The 20,192-nt window shown below is 45.0% G+C and overlaps 1 protein-coding gene across 1 annotated transcript in view; it reads right to left on the reverse strand.

Moving 5' to 3' along the window:
* The window catches only part of Snd1 (staphylococcal nuclease and tudor domain containing 1), a 413,057-nt gene that overhangs the window by 163,070 nt on the left and 229,795 nt on the right, over nucleotides 1-20,192 (reverse strand). The window contains exon 14 of the mRNA XM_051151835.1: nucleotides 7,330-7,402. Coding sequence (XP_051007792.1) covers nucleotides 7,330-7,402 — 73 coding nt within the window. The remainder of the gene's footprint in view (nucleotides 1-7,329; nucleotides 7,403-20,192) is intronic.

Consider the following 20,192-nt stretch of genomic DNA (forward strand, 5'->3'; position numbering starts at 1 on the left):
GTTTAACAGTAACCTACCTCCAGGCAAGCCACTTGCTCCAGCATCCCTTCAAGGTCTGAAACAGCAGACCTGGGATGCACTCAACCACTGTCAAAGTCCTGCTCCTTCCTTCAATGTCCAGAATTCCTACACTCAACGGCTGCAGTGCCTGGATGCTTCCCCCAACAAAAGCTTGTCAATAAGTGCTAGGCACAGTGGAGCATGCCTATATTCTATCACTAAGGACAGAGGCAGGAGGATTCCACAATTCAAGCCAGCCTGGGCTACCAAGTGAGACCCTGTCTCAAATATCTAAAGGCTTGAGACAGCCCAGTAGTAGAATGCTTGGCTTTCTCTCTGATCTCTAGACCCCTACCTGCCAAATCCCTCAGTGAACAAAATGGCAGTCCAAACAAGGTATATGGAACCAGACATTTTGCAGATGAAAGAGATATTCATTTTAGAGCTTCAATTTAATCTATTTATTAATGAGAGGGAGTAGATTTAGAAAAGAGTAAGGAGCAGACATATATAGGATACTAGGAATGCTGAAGAAAACTTGTTAATTTTCACTTTATGAAAATATAGAGTAAAAAAGTCAAACTTGAACACATTTCTCTCACAGTGTGAGATCAGCTGTGTCTCTACAAAGCATGTCTTCAGGAATTACATGGATCACTATCAGCCCTTCACAAGCCATATTCTCGCTCTACAAAGGTGCAAAGCAGACCAAGAAAACTAACAAAGCAAAACTCAGAATCTCATCACCCCCAAGGAGCTTATAAGGCAGCACCCAGCGTTCTATTGGAAGTACACTCAGTAATCTTCCTGCTTATTTCAAAGTCTTGAACAATTTTCCTGATACCAAAAACTAAATAAAAGCCAGAGACCATGTCCTAAATTTGGTGCCCTACATTGTGCAAAGAACACAAAAGAAATACAACTCAGTCAAAAAATGTATTAAAACTCCCTAAGAAGTACTCGAACACAACCACCAGTGACTGTAGTCAATGCTGAAATATAATCTTGGAAAAGTTGTCATGAAAACCATAAATGCTTCCTGATTTATTTGGAAGGGGAGAACGATGTCCCTGCACTTCTGGAGAACCTAATGAGGGCTTTGAAACAAAGGAAGGACGGAAGGAACAACATTCGTGTGGCTCTACAGGCCAACCCTCTGTCCTCCCGCAAACCAACAAAACAATGCTTCCACCATGAGAATGAGGCAATGACTAATTCAAACTTTTGGCCACTATCAAGGTCTTCATGATGACATCCAACTTGTCTACAGAGATAGTGAGGGTGGGATTCCAGGAGAGAAAGGGAAATGGAAGAAAAGGGGACAAAAAGAAAAGGGGACAGGGAAAAAAAAAAAAAAGCCTGGTGGTGGTGGCTGCGCATGCCTTTAGTCCCAGAACTCAGGAGGCAGAGGCAGAAGGATCTCTGTAAGTTCCAGGCAGCCTGCTCTATAGAAAGTTCCATGACAGTCAGGGCTACATAGAAAAAAAATTAAGGAACCAAGGAAAGACCGAGAAGCTAGACACAGCAGTGCATGCATATAACCTCAGCAGTCTTGCTGAGGTAGGAGAATGGCCAGGCCAGTCTGGGCTACACAGTGAGCTCCTGTTTCAAAATAAAACAAAGTGCCTCAGACCTTCTCTGCAGCCTGGGAGAGTGATAATCCAGCAGTCCCCTGCCATTAGAGATGCTGAGTGCTGCAGAGCTGTGGGGCGTGTTTTTGTGTGGAGACAATCCAAATCAATTAGCTGCATACTGCAGCCCAACTGTTTCCAGAAAGGCAGAACTGAGAAGGCAGCATCTTCTCTCCAGTGTGTAAGAACCCGAGCCCTCAAACGAAGCATAGGCACCAGAAAGCCAGGAGACTCCAACTCTGCCACCACCACAGCTTCCGACCACAGTACCAGCTTTGTTCATGGAATACAACATGCTTGCCCCAGAGAGCGAACTACCTCTGCTTATGTTTGCCCTGGACAGCAAATACAGAGCCCAGCAGTATGGCTAATATGCAAACGTAGCTCTCACTCCAGGCAACTCCTTCAGGTCAGGGAAACCCACTAAGAAACACAGGTCTTGCCCTTGGGCCATCTGTACAGTAATTTAGGCCCCAAGACAACCCGGACATGCTTTCGGACTACAGCACGGTAAGAAAAGAGGGGAATCTCACAAATAAAGTTCAAAGAATGAGATTTGTATCATTGTCAGTGCATAGAAAGAAAAGAAGGGCTGGAGAGATGGCTCAGTGGTTAAGAGCGCCGCCTGCTCTTCCAGAGGTCCTGAGTTCAATTCCCAGCAACCACATGGTGGCTCACAACCATCTATAATGTGATCTGATGCCCTCTTCTGCAGATAAAGCACTCATATACAATAAATAAATTAATTAAAAAAAAAAAAAAAAAAGAAAGGCAGCTGAGTAGAACGCTAGAATCCTATGAGAGGAGGTTGAGGGGTCAAAAGACACAGCAGGGAAATGTAGCAAGCACAGGCCTAGCACAGAAGCCTGACACGAGCTGTTCTTTTACCGAGCCTATCAAGAAATTTCTTCTCTGCTCAATCTCTTTCAACATCAAAAAGTAGTTTTCATTTTTAGTTATTTACTTGTGCATGTGTGTGCCAGAGTGTGAGTGTGGCCATGAGAACACCTGACAGGAGTCATTTCTTCCCTTCCACAATGTGGATCGAGCTCAGGTCAGCAGCTTTGGCAGGAAGCGTCCTGCTAAGCGATCTCGCCAGCCCTCTTTTTAATATTTCTCAGTCCCAAAGAAGAATGTGTATTTATTTTTTACTCTCTTATCAGGACTCAGGTTATCTGTGGAGCTGGGGAAAGGCAATGCTCACAAAGGGTCCCGAGGCTACTTCAGAAAGGAAGACAAAGCAGCACTGCTCAAGTAAAAGATGGCGGGAACACTAGAAAAGCGAGGATGAAGCCTGCCCCGTCTACCTAGCTCCTGCTGTGATGGAGGACATCTATCTTTTGATATTTCCATGTCAAGCCCTGCTGGCTCACTCTGGAAGCCTTCTTTCTATGGCACACTTCACTCCAGGAGCAATGAGCCCACAGCGTCATTCCTCCAATCTTGTCCCCCAAAGCTAGCCCCTGCACCACTCCAGAATAAACTCACACATGACTTTATCTGTAATGCTGTGTGTCGCCAACATAATCAGTCATGGAGAGAGATGCTCAGAAGCAGTATGAAACCTAGGCAGGAAACAGTCACAAGTTGACAAGTGTCCAAGAGTGCATAGTGGTTCAGTGAGTAAGCAGTAATGACTTAGCAGATGAGTTATCAGCTACACAGCAAGAGACTTAGTTAAGGATGATCCCATCCTGTCAATACCACAACACCTTTCGGATTACAGAAATACGATCCGACAGGCACGGGCTCCTGCCTCTTGTGATCACCAAACAGCTGACTCACAGACCACCCAATAATTCCACACAATCATTAAAACTCCTCATGCACCAGAGTAGAAAGACCAGGGATGACAGGAGAGGACACACGACTGAAGAGGGTATGGGCACAGGCGCTGACCTCTCTTTGTGTTAGCAATCAACAACTCACCATCATTAAAATTTCCCAAGTATCAGAACAAAGAGACCAGAGATGACGGAGAGGAACTGTCAAACACACACCCCGACTCATTACAACTCCTCACGCGCAGATGGGAGAGGAAGAGATGGAGGCGGAGGAAGCAACGCATACTCCAAGCACTGGGTGCCCTGCAGGAGTGGGAAACTTGTGCTTCACTTTGGAATCAGAATTGATTTGTCTCATGTACCAGAACAGCAGTTGGCCGTGCACCAGCCCATTTTATTCCCTGTTTTGTGCTCTGTATCTACATTGTGTTTACTGCAGAACAATAAACAAAACCACACACCTAGGATAAAGACCAGCCTTGTATGTGCTGACATGTATGTGCTAGCAAGGAGAGGAGGGGGAGGGGGAAACAACTGTACTCACTGAGAAGAGAGACCGGATGCATACACGGAGCACTCACCATAGAACTACTCTTCAAACCAAATGAGACCTAGAGTGGGGCCAGTCACGTTTGTGCCTGGATTTACTTTAGAGGCACCCTACTCTGAACAGATGCTAGATTACAAAACATGGCTAACTCTAACCCGGAAACCTCTTGTTTATGGGACAGTGTCTCACTCTGTAGCCTTGGCTGGCCTGGAACTTAGGTTGTAGCCAGGCCTGGCTAAACTCACTGGGTGATGCTCTTGCCTCTGCCAACTCACCAGCCATTTCTTTAGGACCTAAGTTACTGGCCCAGTACTTTTCTTCCTTAGAGATCACTCTGAAAATAAGTGCAAAGGATGCAGATGGGCCAACCTCTTACCAAAGTGTGGACAAACAGAGGTCTATCCAATTGATATCACACAGGTTATCTGCTTATATGACAAAAGACTCAACCTAGTGCTAAACGTGCCTGATGTTCATAAACACAGACCTGTTCTTAGACCAGACCAGCCAGTGCCTTATTTCCTAAGCAGTCCTTTCATCTCCCACTCCATGCCTAGATTCTGCCCCCCCATGTCCCACCCTCTCCACCCGCTGCACATGGTTGGTCAAGAAGCCATTGCTTTTGCTAAGTCTCCATATGAAAGCACTCCAGTGCCTCCTACCCCTGGACTGTGTAACTAGAAGCCAAGAGGAGAGACAGGAAGATTGGGTACAAACTTGATTTCTAAAGTGAGATGCAGTTAACCCTAGGACAGAACCACGGCTACTTCCTCAGGGTCATAACAGGAAGTCTTCTGCAGAGCACGTTTTATGAGTGTCTTTAGGAGACAAAGTGTGTACTTCTACCTTTTCTTCTCCAAGGATATCACTGTGGTGGGAGGAGAGTGGAGGGAGGCACTATGCATAAATAACCATTCACAGTAAATTATTTTGGCAGCATAGTGCATATACTGTCAGCTCAACAAAATCTTCCATTTATCATGACCTAAAACTAAAAGAGAGAGTCAATCTGGCGCAGTGGGGGGTTGGGGGAGCACAGCTGAAAATCTGAAAGGGATTAAGAAACTTTTATGAAGCCATTATGTAAGTGTACACACTACACTGTCATTACTGGAGGAGTCTATGTTCCATCAGCGGCACACTGCTTGCCCATGACCTTACATGCCCACCTGTCCCTCAGATGGCAAAATTGCCAGCATGCCCCAGGGAGCAGAAGAGACATATATCTCACTTAAATGGCACAGGGGCACCCAGCCCTTACTCGTACTCAACACTGTGATGGAGGGACACTGTGATGGAGGGACAGGGAGGTGAGAAGGGGGAAAAGACAAACTTCTATTACACAGGGCACAAAAAATTGCAGCCTTAGCTGAATAATTTGTGATCCAGGCAGACAAGGTCATATCTGACATCTATTTAAATTGAATAGCTTTTCACTCCCAGTCTTCCACCTGCTCAAGTTTTTCCTCTCTTATTTATGTGGTCACTGAGGGACATTTAACTGGCATTTATTTTTAAATAACTTAAGAGCAAACCAATTTTTCCAGACAGAAAAGAGAATAAAAACAGGTACAAAAATGAGCTCCAGTTTAAGAGTGAGTCGGTGGGTCAGGAACAGTAATGTCAGCAGTGATGACTATAAAGATGAAGGCAAGCTTGCACAAGCACCCCTGTCAGCAACGACCACAACCCAAGGGCTAGGAAACACAACAGAGGACCAGGGTCCGAGGTGGCATGTGAGAGGAAGACAGCACTCAAGATTTCTGGCCCTGTCCTCCGAGCTCCTAAGAGGAAATCCACGGCAGCACACCTAACTTCCTTCCAGCTTCCTGCCAGGGCAAAGCTGGAGCCAGGGTACACACGTGAGCTGTTCCTCTGCTGATCTGGGAGGAGGTGTGGCTCATACTAGTGTGATTTACTAATTTTTTAAAATAGGTTTTTAGTTTTAAATTATATATATTTTTCAAGGTTTAATTCAGCTCTGAAAAGGTCCTAGAGTGTGATTTTTCATTCCCACGGGCAGATGGTCCTCATGTAGAGGAGCCTCCATTGCATTTTACAAAACAAGTATTTATAACAGTTCCTTTCCCTGGAGCTGAACAGTCCCCAAATTGCCGTATGATTATAGTAACCTCTTCAGCAAAAGAACAACATGAGGGAAAAAATTGTTGACAATACCACTGCACATACCTATAGAAATTAATAACATGTATGCAAGAACAACTCGGCAGGCTATCACAGAGGAAACTGGCTGAATAGCAGCATGCAGGACGCATCATCCCTGTCAGCAACAAGCCTTCGCAGAGGCGCCACAGACACTAGGGCTGAAAGGCCATTACCAGTAAGGTTCTTTTCTCAGGATTCCCCATCCCCCCACCCACTGCCACACACACACACACACACAGGGTTTCTCTGTGTAGCCTGGGCTGTTCTGGACTCACTTTGTAGACCAGGCTGGCCTCGAACTCACAGTGATCCTCCTGCTTCTACCTTCTAGTGCTGGGATTAAAGGCGTGTACCACCAAGCCTGGCCCTTTTCTCAGGATTCTAAGACACACACACACACACACACACACACATGTCTCGGTCTCCACACACACACACACACACACACACACACACACACACACACACACACACACACACACACACACACACACACATAGGTCTCGGTCCCCCCCCGCAGCCCCCACTGTTACATTCACAGTGCCTAGAGTAGCCCCACACATAGGAGGTGCTCATTCACTGAGTCTTTCTGGAAGAAACCCTCTCAACAAGCAGGGTACTCTCAATCACAAGAGTCTTAAATGGGCAAGGCTAAGTCTTTACTGCAAAATGTTGCTAGGAACACAGCCTGATTCTTCTATAAATTGTCTTTATTTATTATCTCTAAGGATGTCACATATTCCTCCACTCTGTCTGGGTTGACAAACTGCGAGAAAGAACTCATTAAGAAGTCACAAGTAATTCTTAGACTTTCTCTTATAACCTACACTTGACCTTTTCCCATGAAGACTTCTCATTCACAGAATAAAATAGGTATAAAAAAACCTGAGAGCTAATTTTACTTCAGTACAACAGGAAAGTATAAAATATCTTCTAAACTTATAACAGTTAAAAACGGAGAAGCAACAGAGAGACAGCTCAGGTAAAGAAACAGAATGAGGGCTTTTAAAATTATCCTTTTTCACAATGTAAACCAGAATCACTACACATGCCTTAAAAATACCCTGGAAAATACACATTTAGGGCCTGAAAAGCACAGAGCCACAGAAAGCACATAAGCAGAGTCCTTCAGTGAGTAAGAGATACACAGGCTCTTGGAGGCTGTGAGGCCACAGTTGGGTTCAAGGGCACAACTCACCCCAGAAATGTCTGCAACTCGGTGGATGGGCACTTCCTTCTTGCTGTGCAGTCCTTTGCCATTCTTAATTGCTCTGTAAGGGCAGAAGAGAAAAATCCATAAGATAAAAACCATAGCAGGGAAGAGTCTGGGAGTGGAGGGTGAGGGTACTGTTGACATGGGATATGCCACTACTCAAGCCCTGGTGTAGGCTGTTGAGCAGCCAGACAGTGAGGAGCAGCGGCTGACGGGCAGTGTAAGCTGCTCTTCTCCCCAGCCCAGTTACCAGTACTTGGATGCCAGTTGCAGCTAACTGTGTGCCTGGTAATCAGAGAGTTCTCTTACTTGTTTCCAAATTAAAGGCATTGTTCTGGGCACAAAGGAAGAATCGGTTGGAAGTGCGCACTCCTAAGAAGCACAAGTAACAATGTTTCAGCGCTTAATCACATGAAACATTTTAAATGCAAAATATGTAGCTAGTGTTCCAATTCTAATGGAAATACATTCCTCCCAGGTAAAAATATAAATTGCCCGGAATGAAGCAATATTCCACAGAAAAGCCATTTAAGAGAGGGGGGAAATTAGCGAGTGCTGTATAGCTGATAATAAGCTTCATTCTGATTAGTTGTGGGCTGGTAACTCTGGAATTTACATCTGACCATGGGTTGGTTGTACCAATCTCCCACCTTTCAACTAACTACCCAGCACTTGGGCGTGGTCACTGGGAAACAGAAGAGGCGCAGAGCTGGCTGGCTAAGCTAGTAAGCCACTCCGCTCCTAGAGAAGGGTGGGTACTGTTAGCCTCAGACCTCCGCACAGTAAAGGTCCGGGGGGTCCTTACTCTAGCTTCTGTAGAGTCTCTGGGTTCTAAAGAAAGCTGTTAGAGCAGGACCAGGGCCACACTTCCTCCTCCGTCCTACATAGAAGTTGTAGCAGTACCCTCCTTTGCCTTTTTCTTTTTCTTTTCACGGCTGTTTCCACCAGTGAACAATGGCATGGCTATGGGCAAGTGAGTGGTACAGCTACCCGTGAGTGAGCGGTATAGTTCCAGGCAGTGTGCACAGGAGGAACTCCTAGGGATATAGCTGTTTTTTGAATGGCTCCTGTAAATAACCACAACCACCTCACAGGTTTGCCAAAATGGTCTTAGGTAACCGTGGTCTGTGGGTATCCTCCCTATCTGGGGTGAAGAGATACCTATTTTATAAAATTACACTTATGCACGTATTTAATATGTTTGTGTGAGCATGGGCACGCGCACGCATACCTTCAGAGGTAAAAGAGTAACTTGGGGAGTAGATTCTCTCCTCCCACCATGTGAGGCCAAAGGATAGAACTTGGGTTGCATCATATGTTATAGTAAGGAATGGGATCTATCTCTAGGAAATATGTCCCCTGTCTCATCTGGGCAGGCCAAGGACCTGACTAGGGGATCATCCCCAGGGAGCGCCTAAGATAAAGCACATTTTCTTTCTAGTATTCCCATCCTGTAGTGTAGTCCTTAGGAGCTGCCGAGGGGTTTGGCAGGGGCTGTTTGACCTGGCAAGTCCTGACTCAGAAGGACCTAACTATTTCCTTTTCTCCTTTCGTTTGCTTTTGGATGTTGGCCAGAGCCCTAGAATGCTTTGAAACTCCCTAATGCTCTGGGCTTCCTTAGTCTTTTTGTAAAGCTCTACTCTCTGCCACTGGGCTGACCTCTTTGGCTTAGGCTTTTCCACTTGCCTCCTCTGGGCAGCTTCAAGAATTTACAGTCTGCCTACTGTGTGGCTTTTCTTTTAAACTCTAGTAAATTCTTCTTGCATTTCTGATTGAGTCTTTTTTTTTTTTTTTAAATTAAAGAGGCCAAGAATCCCAGTGGACATCCAACTTCCTCCATACTATATGGTGGCTCCATGGGAACTTCCTACTGCTTCTTTTCTTCATTTAAATCTTTTAGTCATATAGAAAATAAATCTGTTGCTACAGACCTAGGGAAAAAGCCCATCAGGTTTGGTGAAGGCAGCTTCAGCAGCAGAGCCTCTAGATGGTCTCTTATACCCTCTGTGGAGTCATAAGACACAGTGTATTTTCTGCTCTACACTAAAGATAAGTAGATAATTAGCAAGAAAAAAGAATCATACACACTCTGATCGGACACACACCTCAGGGTTTCTTGGCTGCCGAGGTTTCTCTTGAGTTGGATCCAACTACAAATGGGTAGGGGGACTCATCACAATTAGTGTGGGACCCTCAGCACCCTGCTGACAGCCTCTGATGAGGGCTGACTGTCAAGGATGGGCTACTCCGGTTCTTAGGATTCACAGCTGACAGGACATGAAGGTTTAGACAGACCCGACGGCTAGAAGCCACAGATGATAAGGCTCTTCTAATCATTAAAGCCCCAGTCCCACCACCTCCCTGCCACATACGCACTCCTGAATTGGCCATGTAAACCCAGGGACTCGGCCGTCAGAAGGTCTGGCAAACTGACTTCCACCTGGGTGCCCCTCTCCCCAGAAGGTAAAACAAGGTGAGGCCTCTGAGCTTTCTGAATGTCGCAGGGCACCAGGTGCCTGAAGATGTCCTCTCTCCCAAGGAGAATCACCAAAATAAATAAATATACACCTTGGACATACAGGTTCAAGTTAAAAGGCTGCTGAACTGTAGACTTTCCTAGACTGGAATACAACTCTTACACATAAAGAAAAACAGGGCTTGAAAAGTAAATTAGGACAGCTGGGCGTGGTGGTGCACACCTTTAATCCCAGCAGAGGCAGGCAGATCGCTGTGAGTTCAAGGCCAGCTTGGTCTACAAAGCGAGTCTAGGACAGCCAAGGCTAACGAAGAGAGACCCTGTCTCAAAAAACAAAAAAAAAAAAAAAAAAAAGAAAGAAAGAAAGAAAGAAAGAAAAGAAAATTAGGAAGCCAGAAGCCAGGCAAAGGTAGTAGGGTATAGTAGGGGACAATTCTGCTTTCTTTCTGTGGTCCTAGACTTGGGACTCAACCAAGGTGAAAGCAATATGCAGCTACCAAAATGCAAATAGAAAATGTGGACTGCAATGCAGAAGTAACACTGGAAACATTAGAGTGCTTTAAAACTGAGTCCTAATGCTGCTGTTTTTTTCCCTTTAAACACAGAGCAAACATGATGTGCCCTGCTTTGTTCTAAAAGTGTATCAGGTACCTGCACTCAGGCATTCACTCAAAGCTTCAGGTAGGCTGTTTCATGCTTATGCTAGGCTGGTTACATTAGATCAAGTCTAACACGTGTTAAAGGTAGCAGCCAGGGGGCATGGCAACATCAGGCCTGCTTTTCATTATTCAGAGAACACTGCTTTCTGTACTCAAGCCCACACAAGAGTATGCACATTTACTACAGTGTGCTATCCCTGCAGAAAAAAAAACTCGTTTAATGATTCCAGACCAATACGGTTGTCAGTTTCTGTTTGGTGCCAACTAAGCATAGTAAATTAGAATTCTTTCTTCTAAAGTTGACAGCATAGATAGTTCCTAAAAGTTCAAATTGTTTTTACTTACACAAAAAGAACCCAATAATAGCAGTATATTATGCATCAATAGAAGCAAGACCCTTTTCAAGTAGAACATCATATTCCCAGATTCCTGTTCCATTTGTGATATCAAGAACTGGTACTCCTGGCTTCCGGAAAGGCAGAGCTCAGAAGCTCAAGAATAACTGGGAAAACATGACAAGACTCTATTCACAAACAAACAAACGCAAACTGTAACATACAACCACACACACTTCCCCCCCCCACCCATACATACCCCCATATATACACCTCCCCACACACAAACACACCCACAACACACACACCCCATATACACACATACACCCCCCCCCACACATACAATTGAAAAAAAACTTCAACAACCCTGAAATTGCTCCTCCTGTTTGTTCTTAACAATGAGAAAGAAACTGGCAATTCACTGTAGGTGGCTAACTGTTCAGGAGTTGCCACCCAGGAAGTACATGGGGTGCAAGCTACAGAGCAAGAGAGATTGTGAGAAGTCTTCTTCCCTGAGCAGTCACTTTGGTTCTTGTCCACATATTGCTGCAGAAATAACTCCACTTGAGACATCTCTCGCAAAATTAACTTGCCTATCATCAAGTTGGTGCTACGGCAGGTACAGGTCTTAGAATAAGAATCTGTGGACACTGGTCTGAGTTGGAGCCAGACCTACATTCTTTATAAAGCTATAAACATCCGTATGTCAGGTCTATAAGGACACACACCAGGACCAGCTATATTTGAAACCAGGAAGAGCGCTGCTCTGCTGAGCCAGGCCTGCTGCCCCGAAGGCTCTCTCAAGGCTGCGCTCGCCATTAGCTCACACTTCCCTTGCTCTGGGGCAGAGCTCCAGGAATGTTGTGTGTTGGACCCTAGTAGGTGGGTAAAGAAGAGACGGAACTGCCCCATTGTGTTGACAGTTGATGACAGATAACTTACAAGTGAGAATAATCTCAACAAAAAGGATACAAATCAGAACAAAGAGAAGGAAAAATGCTAACTCTCCAACACTTCTCATTGTTTCCAGCCATATAGATGAGTATGGTACTTCAGCACCAACCAAATGCAGGGAACATAGTTGCTAGACAATTCCTTTGGCCTCTCTACTAGCTCCTGGGCAGCTGGAGGGAGCAACAGGGTTCTGTTCTTCAAAAAATGAGGCACAGAGCAGACACAGGTGCAGAATGGCAGGTGGGGGGGGGGGCACCGACTAAGATTATGCAGGTGCATTTCCAACTAAAGTGAGCACCGCTGATAAGACGGACAGAAAAGACGGAGAGCACACAGACTGGAAATGAGGAAATTGAGTGCTGCGGGTCTAGGGAGGTGGGTGGACTAGTGAGTCAGTAGATATCGTAAGGCAGTGAAGCAAATAACAAAGACCTCCAGGTCACCCTCTCATCTAAAACTAATATAAGGCAGAAATGAAGGCACGTGATACTGTGCAAGGCGACACCGGGTCTTCAGTGACAACAAAGAGGGGAACACAGCTGCAGATAAGCAAACGCTACTGGTCCCAGATTAGGATCAAAGGAGTATTAGTACTAGGTAGAAATAAGTGGTCATTAGGGATCAAAAAAGGCTCAGAAAGCAGATTACTTAAATTGTCTTAGTTTTTGCTGTCCCCAATACAAAGTCCATCATAAAACAAAAACAAAAGAGAAAACAATGATTCATAATTTTATTCTAATATAAAGGTTCTTAATGTTTTCTGAAAGCCAACATACATATCTTCCCACTAATCCTTTAAAAAAATGGTATCACTGTGGATAGTTTTGTGGCCTTATCATCCCCAGCCCCCATCACATGGCTAAGTGAACACTTCCTTGTGTCATTGATTTCATTACTTCATTTTCAATTGTTCTCAGTAAATCCATCTCATGGATCCACGGTTCTTTTGTTTTGTTTTTCATTCAGGGTTTCTCTGTGTAGCCTTGGCTGTCCTGGAAAACTTGCTTTGTAGACCAGGCTGACCTTGAACTCACAGAGATCCACCTGCCTCTGCCTGCCAAGTGCTGGGATTAAAGGCGTGCGCCACCACCTCCCGGCCTCCTGGTTCAAATTTAATCAATCCCTTATTGCTAGATAGGTCCATGAAAAGAATACTTACATTACTGTAAAGAAAGCCACAAGGAACAACTGTGGAATGAACTGGTGGGCAGGTGGTGGACTCTCTCTGTTGGCGCACTGCTCTTGTGGCCTGTGCGCAGTCCACCCATGTCCATTCACACACTGGCCTCTCCAGCCCACTCTCTGGGTCACTCCAGACATTGCACTGTGATGTTTATTCTAAGTATCTCCAGTTTCAAGTTTGTGTAAACATGTCACCATTTGTTCTCTGTGTTGTCAGTTCAAACAAACTAGCCAATGCTGAGCAGTAACAGAGAATAGAGTGGAACATCCTGGTCCAGTGAGGGGAGGAGGGAGAGGATGGAGCCATGTGGAGAAGACTGGGAAGCACCAGCAGGAATGAGCTGGACGTAGGAGATGATTTTAAAGCACCTGCTTTTTAAAGTGGGAGATGAGAATGGGTGGAAATTTTATTAGATTGGAGGTTTAGGATGGAGTAATTATTGTGCAGCATTGTGCTATAGACTAATTAAATAGATTTTGGTCTCTCTGTGTGGTTATTTGGGCATAAGACTGGTTAAGGAGAAACTGCTGATATTACTAAAATAATAATTCAATATTAAATATTAATAATCCTTCAACACATTTCCTAAAAACTCTGAGGCATGGAACCACTGCTATGGCACCGAGTGAGGAGGAACTGACGCATCTTTGGTGCTCCCCTTCCACAAGGACAGCAGACAGCACACACTGGGCTCTATAGACACTGCTGGGGAATAACGCTAGACTCAAGTGATGCCTGTATGCAGCTCACTCCTCAATCTGTATCTCTGCTTTTGCAACTACTTACTTACTCATCTAAATCATCTCTATATTTTGAACTCTTGAATTTATCACAATAAACTTGATAAAGTATGTTGCTTAACAGACACAAAGCAGCAATAGAATATTTTTACATTGCTTTTTAAAAATTACATTGATTTATTTATTACACAGATTGAAAGTTAGTTCTCTTCCCTCTTTCCATCTAGTGGGTCGCAAGGAATGGAAATCAGGTGCTCAGGCTAGGCAGCTAGCACCTCTACCCACTGAGCCATCTCTCCAGCCCAGTTATGGAAAAGTGCAATGTGTTCTTTGACTTGAGTGAAAAGCAACACATATTTAGCACAGGTTTCAGAAAATGCTTTTCCAGTGTGAGCTGTGCTGGCTTGAACCTGCTGGCATCCTCTGGAGATTCAGCTCTCTGAACCTGATGCAAAGGCAGGAGGAATGGGAAGTAATCCTTCTCAATGTCTGGGTCCAAAGCAGGAGGGGGAGCAGAGGCAGCTAAGATAAAATAGAAATGCACGAGGGAGGTTACTAGAAACCGAGATGCAAAGAAGCTGGCAAATGAAAGACAGCTATGAAGTGGATTCACAAGCAGCTATACAATACCTTGCCTTGGTGGATCAGTGTTTAATTACTCAAATTATCTGCCTTCTAAGAGATTTCCCAGGGTCATAGCCAAGCAGGCCAGGGGTACACCTAATGCAATCTCAGCTCTCAGGACCACTATGCCACCTGGCATTGCAGAGGAGCTGAAGCAAGCAAGCATCATGGCACTCCTGACTATTTCACGCCAGTGAAGAGCTGGTGAAGGCTACTCAGAACCAATAAGACAAAGGAGCCAACACTGTGCATGAAGGAGACCGGAGTCAAGAAGAAGAAGAAAGGAGTCAGGCATGCAGAGAAGTATAAGCCTGTCAGCTTCGTGCCTTGTTCTCTTTGCTTATAACCATGGTTACAATTGCTAAAGTAATGAAGATTAAATCTGCCATAAAAGGTCACGTAATGGGATTTGCTTTACAGTGGTCATGGATTGTTTACAGCTGTGTTCCTCAATCAGTTATCACCTCACCATTACAGTTTATTTCAGATTAAAATTATATTCACCATATGATGATCTTCAAATGCCTCAATACCAAAAACTTAGCTAAGGACAGTGGGAAGGCCAACAGTAGACAAGCTCTCTGAAAAGACCAGCTGCACGCATTGAAGAATGGCGCCTGTGATCAGACGGCCCAGAAAGCAAGTCTGAAACAATGTCCGCTGAAGAAACACAATCAGCACAGCCTAATGATTGCAGGAAATATTATGTAAGATGTGCTCCTTACCAGCTTATTATCTGACCATGACTGGCAGAACTCTCCACAAACCTGGCACACCCAGGGGAGCAAATGGAGCGGATGGGCTCCAGCTTAGCCCCATTCCCCTGGGTCACCACCAGTGAGCTCTCACAGCTCACATCAGAACCGGGGGGGGGGGGGGAGGAAGAGATGAGGACGGAGGAGGGAGTGAACAGACCCTCTTAATATCCTGAAGGAGAAAACTCATTGGAAATGGAGGCATTACACAGCTCTCCAGAAGTGGCCATTTGTGCTGCCTTAAATGCAGATTGATTACTGCTATTTGGATGTTGAGTGCATCATCTTTTCTGAAGAAAGGGAAAAAGCTATATTTCCCCACATTCAGCTGTGTCTTCAAATCACTCCGCAAACCAGCTCTTTTAATGCGTTTTCCTGTTGCCACATCCACTGGCAATAGCTGATCTACCCAACTCCCCAGCAGTGAACCACCTCCCCCAAAACCCCACCATGTGCGGAAGACAATTAGCAACCTCATAACTGTAACACTGAACTGCAGTCCAAAAATAGGGGGGTGGGGGGGCATCTCCAGAGTTAAGAAGAATGGAAGCCAGAGGCTGTTTCAGAGAAAGGCCACTTTTCAGTTTCAGTGCTGGTTGCCAACCTGCCCTGGGATGAGGCAGTGCAGCTGGTGAAGAGGCCAGACAAGGATTCATCTACTTCTTTCTATGATGCTCAAGGGAAAAGCCAGAAGTACCTTGGTGTTATGGAGTCTGTCCAATCATCAGAGAAGAGAAAAGCTTCAGGTAAAAGCTGTTTTTAACACTGTTCAGTAGTTCCACTTTTATTCAAAGAGAATTTTCACTTGTTGAGGTCATTAGATTCAAAGTGAGAAATCTTGGTTTATTTAAAGCTGTACCATTAAACTACTGAGAAGGTAAGAACAGAAGCTGAACAGAAACGATGAATTTCAAGGAGACACTGTCATGGGAAAACTTAATAGAAATGAGAGATGGAATAGAAAAAGATGTAAGGCAAGCAGTGCTAATAATAAATAGGATGAAAAAGGAAGGGCTAAGAAAACAGGCAAGAACGGAAAGTAAATAGAAAAAATAGTAATATCTAGCAGTACTACTCAAATTATTTAATGTTCATCCTTCTAGGATTGCATGCTTTGTAAAAAGCTGAGTCCATTCTCTTTTTTGTTGTTCACCATTATTATTCTCAATGCCTGTGATCCAGGCCGTACTAAAATGAGGCAGAGAGAAAAAAGAGAGAGAATAAAGAGAAGAAATGAATGCAGGATAAAGCAGAGCTGAACAACTGCTCCTGACAGCAAGATCTGCTTTCTTGGAGTTGTTGGTAGTTAACCCGTGTCATCTATACCTTGTGCACTAGTTAGTAGTTAACCCGTGTCATCTATACCTTGTGTACTAGTTGGTAGTTAACTCATGTCATCTATACTTTGTGTACTAGTTGGTTTTGTGTGTAACTAGACACAACCTAGAGTCATCAAAAAGAAAGGAACCTCAGTTGAGGAGACGCCTCCATAAGATCCAGCTTAAGGCATTTTCTCCACTAGCGATAAATATGGGAGGGCCCAGCCTATGGTGGGAGGTACCACCCCTGGGCTGGTGGTCCTGGGTTCTATAGGAAAGCAAGCCACAAGCAGCATCCTCCATGGCCTCTGCATCAGCTCCTGCCTCCAGGCTCCAGCCCTGCTTGAGTTCCTGTCCTGATTTCCACCAATGATGGACCATGATCTGGAAGTATAAACTGAAAAAACCTTTTCCTTCCCAGCCTTCTTTCTGGTCATAGTATTTTGGTTGCAGAAAATAGAAACCCTAGCTAGACATCTTTTGATACGACATAGCAATTTTAACATTATAAATAGACAAATATTTGTAGGAAACACATTCAAATTCCATACTATAAAGTGATGAGACTTGCTATGTTTTCAGCTCATTATCTTTATCAAATTGGAAATATGCCATACAATTACATTGACTTCTTACATTTACCAAGTCATAATGTTTTACATTGCCATTCATTCATTCACTCATTCATTCATTCATTGAGTGTGGACGGGGATCAGGGAAGAACTCTTGGGAGTCTGCTTTTCAGTCTGTTGAGGCAGGGTGTTTCCTGTTACTGTTTCTGTGCTGTATAGCTGCACACTCCAGGCTAACTGGCCAGGAGCTTTGGGTGATTCTCCTGTTTCCATCTCCCATCTCAAGCAGGAGCACTGGGGTTGCAGATGTCTCCATCACATCGGGTCTTCAAGCTTGTCCCAGCTAGAGCTTTTAACCTCTGCGCCATCTCACTGGCTCTGTTTTGTCTTGGTTTTATGGTGTTGAGGACTGATCCTGTGCATCCTAGAAATGGGCTCTGTCACTGAGATACACCCTCTCCTTCCTATTCTGTTCATGAAAGCAGCAAGCAAATGCTAGTACCGCTGAAGGTACAGCAAGGAGGACTTCATCTCTTTCCCTTTTGTGTTGAAAGGCATGACTTTTTCCTACTTCTTGAAAGTCTACAGAAAACTTCTTTCTGTGCGAGAACAGCAGGAGAGCAGCTCCAACTGAGCACGTGTGCAAGAGCACTTCTCTCCCAGCGGACCTGAAAACACTTCAGGACATGAAACATGCATTCACTAAGTGAGGCTATCAGTGTGTGGATACTGGCAAGACCATTGTGACCCCTAAGTCACCGCCAAGAGGCATCTGATGAGAGCTACATCCCTTATAATAATGCCACTGATACTGGCTTAGCAAAGGAAGGGTCATCTACAAGCATACAGCCTTTGATCAGAGGCGGATAGAAAGGCTCGTATACTTTGCCAGCGTTTCGGGTAGAGAAGCCTACAATGGGGAGCACTGCCAATCACACTGGAAAAAGCAAGAGCCTGACGCCTGTGGCGTGTGGAGACTGGAGATACAGAACTCAGCAAGACAGGGGCACTTGGTTTTTGTTGTTCTAAAGTGAGAGTTTGCTCAATCACAAAAGTGAGTTCTTGAGGGAGCCACGCTGACAGAGAGAAGGGCATGTTTGTGCTTGCCTCTCAGAGACTAAGGACAACACCAGTTTTCCAAGCTTGCAATGTGCCACAAAGAAACAGAATACACACAAGGTGAGAGAACGCCTGCCCTTTTCTCATGGGATAGCACAACTGCATTCCCTCTGTCCAGAAGGAATCTAAACTAGTTAAATCTGCCCAGGTGCTAGACTGCTCAATACAAGTGTTTCCCACAGTCAAGCTGGGCTATGAATGTTTTTTGAATATATACATCCAACCCTGAAATCACAAAATCTGAGATTAAAACCTGTCTTAAATGAATAAATACCCAACGTCTGTGTTTTTCTGCAGTAAGCTACAAATTCTAATCCATTACAGAAATAATTTAAATGGTAGGTTGTAAACTATGTATGGTAGTACATGCTTTTAATCCCAGCATTTGGGGGACAGAGCAGACAGGTGTGTGTGAATTTGAAACCAGCCTGGTCTACATAATGAGTTCCAGGTCAGCCAGGACTACATAGTGGGATGTCTCAAAACAACACCAAACCGAACAAGACACTAAAGGGTCAGCTTTCTGGCTTTTGTTTTGTTTGGCTAATTTTGCTTATTTCGTGAACTCCCTTTCCTCCCGTTTAAGACACGGAACTGCTGGGACATGCTGAAACAGGCATGTTTCAGTTTAGAATATTATAGTTCCAAAGAAAGCTGGGTAGCTACAGGAGAGAGAACACACATGGATGTTACTCCTCATTTGTACAGATGCAAAGAGAGCACGGCACCAGCCAGGCTTTGATCTGACTCCAGGCATTGATGCAATGTGAGTAGCATGTTCAGCATAAGCCCACATGGAAAGGTGGGTGTGGCTGCCCACGCTGTCACTGCGCTCTGCAGATGGAGGCAGGCAGACCTCCACCCCTGACTGCCCTAGGGAGCCTGAAGCCCATGCTACAATGTCAACAAGAAAACACAGTAATGGCATCTCCTGCGGGAATAAAAATTTCACGTTGGCCTTTACAAAATCAAACTGGATGTGTTACAGCAAATACAGGGGATAGAATATGTGACATTTTATAGCATTTTTCAGAAAAAAAAAATGGCCGGGAGAGGGGCTTGGAAATTCTTCAAAAGGAGGCAAGGGGAAAGAATTTCCCCCACAAGTCAGGCACTCTGCCTAAAGCTGAGAACCCTCATCCAGACAGCACAGCAAACCAACCTGGGCATTTAACATTTGAACCATGCAGACAAGAACTGATCTGGGCTGCACCTTAGGGGCCCATCGGATGCCTCAAAAAAGGAAACAAATTCAAAAGTGTCACAGTGAACTAAGCGTCAGGTGAACCTAAATTCTTTTTGTAAAAATATTCCAAGGACAAGCAACTTGGATCTGTCAGACCCTGGGACAAAATCAAAGGCTCCTCAATGGAGCCCAGGAGGAAAACGGGCCTGAGAGCACTCCAGGAAATGCCAAAACCTTATCTTGCCTGGACACAAGGTAATGAGGAAGGAGGTGGCTGATGATGGACACCTGCGCAGGAAAGGATGGCTGCCTCTGGGGAATTAACAGGCTTATTTGTTCTTTAAACAAAGAGCTGTGGCTGCCTCTAGATGAGCCAGCCATCTGAGACATAATGAGGGTTGTCCATAAGCAGACAGGCAGCTAAATAAAGGCTCCTCCAAGGGGTCAGCAAGGCGAAGAGAGAGCAAAGGAGAGCATGTCTCAAGCAAGTAAGTCGGTGTGCAGGAACATCTCTTCATCTCAACTGGACTCTCAGCGAGTGCAAGTATCATTCCTTATCCTTCCTTGAGCTCCTATCAGATAAGCTGAGAAGGGCTGGCAAAGCACACCCCCTTGCAGAGGAGGTAGGAGCCGCAGAGCGAGGAGAAAGCTCATCAACTCTAGGTGGGCAGCATGGCTGACCCGAGAAGTCAGAGGAGTTAACAGGCTGCCCTTTTCCCACAGCTTACAATGTTTCTCTAAAAGGATTAATGGCCAAGCAGTACACTGGAAAGCAAAGTCAATGCAAAAGCATGCTGTGCCACCACCGATCCCACCAATGATAACCAGAGAAAAGCAGGTAGCCAAGGTCAGGGGAGAGGAAATCTGTAGCTATCGACACCATTGTGGGAAGAAACTAATGACAAGGACAGCCTCGGCTGACCTGA

This window comes from Acomys russatus, chromosome 10 (assembly GCF_903995435.1).
Source record: "Acomys russatus chromosome 10, mAcoRus1.1, whole genome shotgun sequence".
Taxonomy (NCBI): Eukaryota; Metazoa; Chordata; class Mammalia; order Rodentia; family Muridae; genus Acomys; species Acomys russatus.